The sequence below is a fragment of the Cyprinodon variegatus genome, unplaced genomic scaffold (genome assembly GCF_000732505.1).
Source record: "Cyprinodon variegatus isolate N-32 unplaced genomic scaffold, C_variegatus-1.0 Scaffold187, whole genome shotgun sequence".
Classification (NCBI taxonomy): domain Eukaryota; kingdom Metazoa; phylum Chordata; class Actinopteri; order Cyprinodontiformes; family Cyprinodontidae; genus Cyprinodon; species Cyprinodon variegatus.
Genome location: NW_015150640.1, coordinates 725,267 through 736,812, shown reverse-complemented (window position 1 = coordinate 736,812; position 11,546 = coordinate 725,267). Strand labels below are relative to the sequence as shown.

At 38.8% G+C, this 11,546-nt stretch overlaps 1 protein-coding gene across 1 annotated transcript in view; it reads left to right on the top strand.

Annotated features, from left to right (window-relative positions):
* Positions 1 to 11,546, top strand: part of itpka (inositol-trisphosphate 3-kinase A) — a 25,758-nt gene that overhangs the window by 8,740 nt on the left and 5,472 nt on the right. The window contains exons 2-4 of the mRNA XM_015379205.1: positions 4,720 to 4,816; positions 5,626 to 5,839; positions 9,271 to 9,475. Coding sequence (XP_015234691.1) covers positions 4,720 to 4,816; positions 5,626 to 5,839; positions 9,271 to 9,475 — 516 coding nt within the window. The remainder of the gene's footprint in view (positions 1 to 4,719; positions 4,817 to 5,625; positions 5,840 to 9,270; positions 9,476 to 11,546) is intronic.

Below are 11,546 nucleotides of genomic sequence, written 5' to 3'. Positions count from 1 at the left end.
TGTAAGGACTTTAGAACTGGGGTGATGTGCTCTACTTTCTTAGCCTTAGTGAGGACACGGGCAGCAGCGTTTTGGATCAGCTGCAGCTGTCTTATTCTCTTTTTAGGCAGACTTGTGAAAACACTTTTGCAGTAATCAATTTGACTAAAAATAAACATGGATTAATTTTTTTCCAGATCATGCTGAGACATTAGTCCTTTAATCCTGGAAATGTTCTTCAGGTGATAGAAAGCCAACCTTGTAATTGTCTTTAATTTAAAGCCCATTAGGGGAAATGTATCCATCCTTTACCTGCATTTTTTTTTAAACCAAAATATGATTAAGTTATGGTTTTGTGCAGATATTGATGAAAAAAACAAAACAAAACAATCTGATGAAACGTTACCAGCTATGACAAATTGTATTGAGTGTCCGGAGGATCAAAATGGTTACACTTTCCTTGTGTTAGAGGCTGCAGAGGATCCACTACCATCCATATGACTATAAATCACACAGAAAGACTCACATTAGTCTGCTTTAGATAAAAAAAAATGTATGTGTTGAAATGGCCTAGTAAAAGTCCAGACCTAGATCCCACGTGGAATCCGATGTAAGAATTAAAAAATAAATAAATGAATTTCAGTTGCTTTGCAAAGAAAGATTTTCCCACATTTTTAGCCTTTGGATGTCAAAACTTAGAGACAACTGCAGAGAAAATTGGTTGGACAAGATGTGGAGGGTGATACAGTGTCACCGCTTTTTTCCCAATTTTTTTTTTTAAAATGTCACATTTAATGCAACCAAATACACAGAGGATTGTGGTTGTGTTGGGATGAGATACTAAAAAGTTTGGGGGTGTGAAGACTATTAAGGCAAAGCTCCAAAACCAATTCTCAATTGTTTTTCACAGATCATCTTGATGTCATGGAAAACATCTGCTGCCTCAATAAACAACAAGCATCAATAATTCAGTTACTGATGAAGATAATGTGTAAAAATGAATTAGTGTGTATTTTTTGGGACAAAGCAGTTCCTCTTGGTGTTGATGTTGTGTAGCCCTAGTTTACAAAGCACCTAAACGTATTTAAAGAAAGTTTTAAATGTTCAGCCACTTAATAAAAATACTTAAAAGTTTGGGGGTGTGAATACTATTAAGGCATGGTTTCAAACAGGTAAATCAGAGTGTGAATAATATCTAGTGATCATGTTTACTTCAAAGCTTAGTCCTGTTTTTATTCCCTAATGTCCAGGTTAGCTCTTTCTTCAAACATGTTTAATCAAATTTCACATTTTATTCATTATTCCCAGTGATCGCGACAGAATATCAACACCACAGAGAAATAACTGCATCAGCTGCCAGCTCAGTAAATGTCAAAAGCTTACAGCGTTAAAATATTTCTGAAGGTCTGCTGCTTTTAGCAATGTAATGCTGTCAGTAAACAAGCCAGTGAAGCGTATCATCTGACATTTAAGGGAGCACAGGCTTTTTTCTGCAAGAGTTCTGCTATTACTGATGGCGATGGACAGCGATGAACTATGCCTCACTCTGTGATCACTGTACCTGTTTCATTTCCTGTTTTACTCTCAACAAACCGCAGAGAATGACCCCTTTGAAGTCCGGGTTGGACAGAGAAGCCAGCCTCTCATTCCCACAGCAGAAATTGAGGTTTAGTGTGCAGGTTACTGTTTTTAAGTGTGGCAGTAAATGTCTTGAATTAGAGTTTTTATTTTTTTTTTTGCCTGATTAGGTTGTTTGTTCAATAGTGTTTCTATCCTGTAATTTTTCAATAAAAATAAAATCTGTGAAACTTATACATTGGATAAATTCAAACCACACTCACCAATGTATTGGAATTAAAGTTAGAATACTCCAAATCGACATTAAAAATACATTTTGATGTAGCAAAAAAAGGTTTTGTCCATGTTACTGTGATGCAATAGCTTACACAGCCACGGGGAGGATTGCTGACTGGACAAACAGTCATTCATACCCTCTAGCAGCGTCTCCATCACTGATCCTCCAGATCTATCGTCCTGCAGGTTTTAGATGCAACCCTGCTGACATTCAGCTGGATCAAATGCTCGAGTACCTCTTTAGCTGTCATCAAGATTGACAAAGTTTTTCTAAGTAGCCATTCATATTGTTCTGCTGTGTTGAAGCAGGGATTTATCTATACCGTGCAGGACCGTATATCTGCAGAACAAGGGTTTGAGACCCCTGCATGGGTAAGCCACAAAAAACAGTTGCTAAAGAAGCTGATTGCTTACAGGGCTACAAAAAATGCAAGGTCACACAGATGATTTCACTTATGGTTAATAAGGTAATACTTAGAATAAATTATGCAATTATTTCTGCTTTAGGTTTATTGCAAACAGCAAAGCGTGACTCATCTTTCCAGTTGTGGTAAAAATATCTTTTTTTTTGTCCATCCTGACATTATGGACATAATTTATTATGGATATTATAGTTTCTTAATTGTTTTACACATATCATCTTGATGTCCTAAAAAAATCTGCTGCCTCAATAAACGACAAGCATCAATAATTTAGTTACTGTGAAGTTAATGTGTAAAAATGAATTAGTGTGTAATTATTGGGGCAAAGCAGTTTCTCTTGGTGTTGATGTTGTGTACGATGTATCCCTAGTTTACAAAGAGCACTCAAACATATTTAAAGAAAGTTTTAAATGTTTAGCCACTTAATAAAAACTACTGGTATGTTGCTCTGATGTCTGAAGACACAAATTTTTTTCTGATGCATCTAAAGGACATCAAAGGCCCTCCAACTGGACCACCTGCAATTTGAATATCCTGCAAACAAGTTGGCAGGTGTTGCAGTCAACCCCAAGGAGTGTGTTGTCTCTTAACTCCCCTTCTTCCTGACTGCACCTCAGCAACTCGTACTATGGCGCCCCTGCTGTTTGCAGATGGCATCACAGGAGGTGGACCTGCTGGTCTTGTCATGACTCAGAACAGAGGACCCAGTATTCAAGGCAAGACAGACAGTGGGATAAATCAAAAGTGTTTATTTAAAACTTGTGAATCCGAGTAGCAGTGTCTAGTACGTTTGAGGCTGGAAACTCTGGAGGAGAGAAACACAGGTTAGTGACCATGTAAATCTTACATTGGAAAATTATGAACATGAGTCACTAACCTGGTTTACCAGTTCAGTCAGAGAACCAGGTAGGATCCAGCCGGTGGGCTGCCAATAAAATGCGCGGGCGCCGCCCAGAGTGTCCCAGATGCTGCAGCCCGAGAGAACAAGTAGAATTCCAAAGCTAGTTCAGGCAAACTGATCAGGGCAGGAACAGTCAGGCTCAGAGGTCCAGGAGTCCAAAGACAGTTCAGACAAACCATTCAGACGGGAACAGGCAGGCTCAGTGGCTGAGGTAGAACAGGATCAGGTAATCAGAAACACTAATGAAGGCTAAAAACCCTCTTACCACTGGCTAGAGAGAGCAAGATAATCTCGCCTGATAACTGGATGCAAGCGCCTTAAATAGAGGCAGGAACAGGTGGATCAGATGAGCAGTGATTGGAAACTGGGCAGAGATAGACAGGTGAATGGAATGAGTAATTACGCCAATCATCAACGGATGCAAGCGCCTTAAATAGAGGCAGGAACAGGTGGATCAAATGAGCAGTGATTGGAAACTGGGCAGAGATAGACTGGTGAATGGAATGAGTAATTAAGCCAATCATCAACGGCAAGATCTTGACAGGTCTGCTGTCTCGTTTAGAAGCTAAAGCTGCTAAAATCAAGATTTAATGGTGGACTCCTGGAAAACACCCCCACCTACCCTCTCCTCAGCATCCTGACTGTGGACTGCTCCAGGTTCTTAGGAAGCAATCTCTCTTGTAACCTAAGCTGTTCCTCACACATAAAGAAAAGCCCAGCAAAGACTGTAACGTAGGAAGTTTGACCCTCTGCAGTTGCTGGTGGCTATCCACTACACCACCAATCTGTTACATTGTCATCCATCTCTGTTTCTGACAGTAATATCTATTTGGTGATGTTTACAGTCTACTGTTTGTGTGCCTCAAAATAATTACATACAGTACTCCGCATTTTATTCAAAGTAAAAATGTGGTTTATACTTTTTGGTTCAAGCTATAACAGAAATATGGCAATATAACCTGCAATACAAAAACAACAACAGGTAAATAAAATAGCTTTAGATCCCTTTTATAGTGCTTTTAAATTGTGCAGTTGTATTTTGTATTGTTGATTATGTTATAAGCGACAAGCCAGATTCCTTACTTGTGCAGAAACTTTGTGATATAGATATGATATGTAACTAATGATACTCTGACTGCGATGTTTCTGTATTTTTAGTAGAATTCATAAAAGGCCTGCCTGCTTTTTATAGAACATGTTTCTGGTTGTTTAAACTTCTGCTCCCTTTGTGAAATGGAGAGAACATTGTGTTTATGATAAAGGGCGAACCCGGCAGCAGGCCACACTGGAGATGTTGTAGGCAGATAGGAGTTTCCACAGAAGTGGCATTTAAGTGACCCAGATTGGAAGCATCACACAGAGGAAAACAGAAAGCCTGGCATCAGATTGGCGGTCCAGAACCTCCTATATGTTCAGATTTAAACTCAGATGTTTTAAAACGGGGCTAAAGTTGGTTTCCGTCTATTGTTCTGGTCAGCAAACCATGTGTTCTTTGATAAGCAGCACCTCACAACTTTCCTTTACAACATTTGGAAACTTTTTTTCTTTTCTTGTTTTCAACAGAGTAAGCCTTGGAGAAGGCTGAAGACCTACATCCGCTGGCCCTTCCATGCTTCCCAAAAGAAGAAACTAAGCTGGGTACAGCTAGCTGGGCATAAAGGTGCACTTACATTACAGACACAAGTTACCTGCATAGCTGGAAACTTCATTAAATTACAATGACAGCTTTATTTCCTTCAGCTGATGTATTTTGTTGTGTCCTTTTGTTATAGGCTCTAATTATCTGTGTTATAATTTGTTAAATAAGTGGCTAACCCTCTACATCGGCAGTTTCTTTTTCGCAATCCATTAAAGTAATGTTGCAGAGGTAATTATATGATGTTTATTTGACATAAAGATTTTTATCATGACATAAACAGAGACGAAAGCATCTTTTACGTACCTTTTCAAAGAAAATGATTCCTTGAGTTAAAGGCTTTTTGTGTCAGTAAGGTTTCGAGGGTTTCGCCTTTATTTACCTTGAAAAACTGCCAAGAACAGCAGGATCATTATCAAGGATTTCTCTTTGCTGTACCTCAGAACAAGACCAAACACTGAGGGAACTTTCATGATGAAAGAATTCCGAGGAAGCTTTCTGCTCACATACTATAGAAGCAATATTCTGTACTCCTCTGTCCTCCTGTTAACATTATGCCTTTTTACTAATGCCTGCAAAACCAAATTGAGCAGCTGAAAGTAAAAACACAGATTACCTGCTATGGATGACTGAAGGCAGGCTTGTAATTTTCCTACACATTCTGCCTATCTCTGCCTTGCAACATGTTTCTGGAATTCACATTCAGTGCTGTTAAAGAGTCAAGCAGTGATTGCACAATCTTGTCAGAATCCCCACATTCAGGTAGACCTACTGTATGACGGTCTGATATGGCCAGTGTGCATAAATGTGAAACTGTCTTCGTCTCATCTCAGGCAACTTCAAAGCTGCCGATGAGGGGACAATTCTGAAAAAGTTGTCCGAAAACGAGATGCAGTGTTTTGAGAAGCTGCGGCAAGACGTGCTGTTCCAGTTTGTACCGGAATACCTTGGCGTTGTGGAAAATGATGGAGAGGCCTTCTTGCAGATGACAGACTTGCTGGCTAACTTTGATCATCCCAACGTGATGGATTGTAAAATGGGAGTGAGGTGAGTGAGCACGGCCGGGTGCTATTTTTCACTCTTTCAACATTAACCAAAAAAATAAAATAAAATCTTTTCAATAATTCTTGTCATATATTTTCAGAATTGTTTTCAGTTTTTACCTATCAGTTAATAGCCTAATAGTTAATCAATTTTAGATTGCAAATTGACTAACAAGCAAAATGCATACAAACAGCAGTACGATTTTTGTCTGCCTCGGTTTGCCTCTTTAAGGGAACACCTGTTGTAACTGCAGGCTGTATGCTTGGCTTCCTGCCACAGCGGGTGGAGGGCCTCACAGTTAATGTGCACAACTCTACACATCCATTGGCGCATGAATGCTCTCATGAATTCATACATGCACACCTTTTTTGCATGCACGAACATGCAGATGCAAACAAAAATTTCGCTTGATTGAACAAGTGAATGTTCATGCACAAACCTGCAACAGCCATACGCTACACATTGTTGGTGCACAAATCTCACAGATGTACATTACCACATATATTGACTAATTGTTTTAAATCCACCTGTGTAATAGTTTGTCTGTATATGTGAGACTGTTCATATACGCAAACACTCAGTTTGCTCGCTAAGGGTGTCCCTGGAGACTCCCCTTTGTCAAAAATGCTCTCAACCACAAAGTTGCAAAACCACCAACTTGCACAAACACACTTGGGCTTTCACATAGCACAGTGCTGCTCACAGGAGTCTCCTCGTAGCTTCCCTCTCCAGCTCAGAGGAAGTGAAGCTACCAAACTGAAACTAAAATTCATGTCTGTTTGCACAGAATTGTGGGCATGAACATGAAGACTGTACGTCTTAAACTTATGCATGTTTGCAAGTTGCTGATTACTTGTTATACAGTATTTTTCTGTACTGGTATCTCATCTGTGCATAAATAAACACGGAGTGCAAAAACCTTTTGAATTTAGTCAATTAAATGTGTTAAGAATTATTCACTAGAAGTCAGGAAATACAGTTGTGTGAAAATCTATTTGACCTATCTGATTGTTTTTGCACCTAAGAGTTTCAAATCAAAGGCCAAATTTGAAACCCCTCAAATGTATGTTTTTGAGTTGTGTAAAATGATTAAAGTTGTGGATGACCCAAAAAAAAATATTGCTATTTTTAAATGTTGGTAAGAATAGTATGCATATTCTAACCAACTCCAACCAATCGAACCCTTTGTGCAAAAAAAATGTGAGTTCCTGGGAATAGACAGTGTGGGTGTTAAGAAGGTCCTAGGTTCAAAGTCTGGCTTTAGGTCTTTCTGCATGAGCTCTTTGTCCATATGTGGGTTCTCTCGGGGTACTCTGTCATGCCTAAATCTAGGTTTCTCCATGCATTGTGCTTTGTTCTCTGTGTCTCTGTAAGCTGTCCAAAATGACCATTATGGTTCATTCAGACAGAATGCAGTGTCACCAGTAAGTTGCTTATATGCATTTTGCCCTGCGGGGAGTTGCACAATGTTTACACCTGGACCACGTCATCCAACAGGTTGAGCTTCAGCTACATGAAGTTAAAACCCCAACAACGTGAAAAAACTCCCAGACCCTTTGCTTTGGACCTGCCGTTACCCCTGGCAACCCCATAGCATTTCCTGTTCAGGTCTTGCCGATGGTATTTTGCAATAAAAGCACAGGTAAAACTCAATCAAGGACTGCTGAGTCCACTTTGGTTTACCCAGAGCTGCGTCTGGATGGCGGTGCTGGGCAGTTACAAACTGAGCTCTGTGCTGGAGGTAAGGGAGGACAAAGAGCAGTGATTCTAGGGCTGAAAAAGTATTTTTTTAAAGCCACCTAAAAAGATCTTGAGACCATCCTTATTTCTACCTTTGTCAACATTATTTTCTTAGTGTTCCATTTTAAGTGTAAAAAAACAGTCCCTGATTGGTTGCCACGTTGCAATTTCACAGAAAAGTTCAGCTCTTTTAATCTTCAGCGATCACAGCTTCTCTCTGTCCATACGGTGCGGCTTTTTGACAACACCTCAGCTCTAATTAGTTACACAAGGTGAGGGCAGAGCAGTGAATGCCCTCACTGCGCGGGATTCACTGCTCGCCGCTTCCCACCCTTCCCTGCATTATTTTATAGGAATTCTAAGTGAATCTATTGCACATGCAAGACAGAGCGTCTGGTCTGAAAGCACCATTAAAAACAGGCCCCGGCACCTCTTTTATTTATTTATAAGTTTGACAGGAACAATGCACTTTAATGGACATTTCTCTAAATGTATCAGAATTAGCCTTAGCAGCTTTTTTTCATTGCTGTCCCTGGACAGATTTTACCAGTCATCTTAAACACAAGTTTTAAGCAAAAATACATAAGCTATGTGGAAAAGAATCTCCCCTTGTGGACAAATAAAAGTCTAAAGTCTAAAGTCATAACACTCAAATACATTATGTAAAAAAATTAATATAAAGATTAACTTACAAGTACACTATCTGCATGGCTTTATTTCACCAATAGTCTGTTGACGGCTTTTCTATGAAGTCGGAAAAATACCCCAAAACATGTAAAATCTTGCTGTTCTCTGTTATGATAACTATTCAATCTATTTAGTAAAAGACATAGAAGGCATCCATTAAGAGGTTTCATGTGAAAACAACAGATGATTTCAAATAACACCAATATTTGTCTTACATTAGTCTCACGAAAACATTTTAATGGCCCATAGACCCTCTTTTAAAGTTCTTATTGTATATGGCATATAGATATGAAACAAAAAATACTATACTAACAGTCAAACCTGTTATGTTGGTGGCCTCATAAACTGTTTTATTGGGGTTTTTGGCATAATACCTAAAACATATTGGTCTATACAACCAAACAATAGGTTGGATTGTACCGATCTGGTTGGTAGTTATGTGTCCAACCAATCTTTTGGTAAAAACAACCAATCTAATTTGCTAGTGTTTTTAACCAATCTATATATAGGTGAAGGGGACAATCAAATTTGGTGACTTTTATCAAAATATTGGTCAATTAGTGGAATAACATTTAAAGCCAGGATGAGGACTTATACCACCAACCCTTTGGTTTCGGGGCAAACTCCTGCTTCCAACACCCCTATTTTCACTAATGCTTTGTGGAATTTATTAATAGTTAATACTAATGTTACAACTAAGTTTAAAGCCAAGATTTGCATTTTGTACATTAACAGATCACTGTTATTGTTCTATAGCTCCATGACTTTTACAAACTACACTTGACTACAATCAGAGAAGTAAACCACCAGTTACCATTTTTAATAATTGTTTGGTTAACCAATTACATTGGTTGATCTGAACCCATGGCTCTGTCATTTATTATATCTTTTATTATTTTTCACTAAAGTTGTCTTTATTTGATCTAAAAAAATATGTTTGATGATCTGAAACAAAAAAAGGCTAAAACAGAAAAGAAATAAATGTACATTTTCCTTTTGTTTTAAAGGACTTACCTAGAGGAGGAGCTTGTCCGAGCGAGGGAGCGACCCAAGCCTCGTGAGGACCTGTACAAGAAGATGGTGGAGGTGGATAATGAAGGCCCAACTCCGCAAGAGCATTTCCAGCGGGGCGTCACCAAACCTCGCTACATGCAGTGGAGGGAGAGCATGAGCTCCACCAACACACTGGGCTTCAGGATAGAGGGCATCAAGGTGACATGTCATTCATATACTTAGTGCAATGAGAAATAACTAGATTGAAGCATCACTTCAAGGTAATTAAAGGGTGGTACCTTGAGTACCACCCTTTGTACAACAATGTAGACCAAAGGCTTGGTTGCATTGTACAACATTGTTCCTCTGTTACCTGGAGACGTTACTCAGGTCTTTATCAAAGTCTTTTGTTGGATGCTTAACCCAAGAGTTATAAGTGCACTTTTTACAAAGTGATCATTAAACACCTTGCCTGCAGAGTAAATAGAAAGTAATATACTTTTTGCAAATATATCTGGGCTGGGCTTTTTGATAAGTGCCTCTAGCCACTAAAAACAGGCATGTTTGGTGTTCCTCTCTTTAGACACCGGGAGCTTCTCTTTTATGCATAATGTAGGTGAGTTTTATTGCAGAAGGAGAAGTTACCTGTATCAGAGGTCTGATGTAATTTTCATTAAAACATGTCTAATGAAACAAGGTGGATAATAGGAATGCACACCTAAAATACTTATTAGTGTCTCTATTTTATTAGCTCAATAATGAGACATGATGAATCATTACATAAAGACATACTTCTTTTAAATTTCATCCTGGAAATACATTAATATGTTTGTTGGAAGAAACAATAACTACATTTACAACAATTTGATGTACAGCAACACTTGCTTGCAAATGTGCCCCTGATACTGTAACTGTAGATCACAGCCCTCTTTAGGTGACGTCTGTTAAACTGAATTCTGGACTTTGCTCTCCATTGCATCATTTTCTTCAGGTGGAGACCTTCCTGCATGTATTTTGATGTTTGCACAGGCTAATGCTCTTAAAAAGAAAGTGTTTTAAGGGTTTATTGGGTCTTAGGAAGACCTCAAATCTCTCTGGTTTGAATCCTACATGCTACATTTCGGCAATTCCTCAGCAGGACCCTTTCCTCTGGACATTGGCAACCTTCTGCCTGAACTAAATGCAGAAGAGAATTTCAATTGGAATATGCAAAGATGCAATAACTAATAAAGATTACTGTTACTAATATTTGTTCCTTTACTCTGACTTCAGTGTTTTTGGTCAAAGTTGACAGTTTTTGGGGAACTACTTAAATTTTTTCCTTAAACTTTACAAAAATGGTTGTTTTATCAGCAAACAAAACAAATGGCATCATTATGCAGCCAATATTTTTTAGTATTCCTTTAGGCTACAAATCTACTGAATAATCCAGATAGTTAGACAATACAGTCGATGGTCACTTAAACTTCTTGGAACTCCCTTAGATTCACTGTTAGTCTCTTTGCCACCTCCCTGAGCATTTCCAGTCTCATGCAGTTTAAGAAAAACACCTAATATGTTTAGGAATATAGATTTCTTAAAGGCAACTTGGAGATTTTCAATCTAAGCATCAGAGAAGGAGAAGAAAATCGTTAAACTGTGGCTTCAGTTCACATAGTATTACCTACGTAGGTTGTTCAACAGCAAATTGGAAAAATATTGCCTGGTGTTATGAGTCTCAGCAATTTTAGCTGCAGCATTCACATGGTTTGGTCAGAATTAATGGTTAATGGTTTTAACAACATGAAACGAGTGAGCCTTGTTGAATCGGTGGCTTAGGTTGTTAATGTTGGTGACATTTTTCATGCCTAATACCAGTTAAGGATCCTTTAAATACCACAGCCTCCCTGGGCATTGTTGCTGGCCATACAGTATCTTTTCCTTTATGACCACAATGTATCAGTCTTTCTGTTGGTACTCCAAGCAGGATACACATATTGAAAAATGTTGTCAGTGTGGTTAATTGGAAATGATCATGTTTTGCTGTATTCCAATTAGGGGTGTGCATTGGCACTGCCCTCACGATTCGATTCGATTACGATTCACCAGGTAACGATTCGATTCAATTCGATTCTACGATGCATTGCGATGCATCAAAATCCCATTGACTTCGTAAAATCCGAAATGTGCCCAGATATCCGCTTTCCAAGCTTTTGGTGCGTTTTTAATTAGGCCTACCCGTCTATCGCCTCAGCCATCTTGATTGTTCACAACTTCACAACTTGTCCATTTGAGGCCAGAAAATAAACAG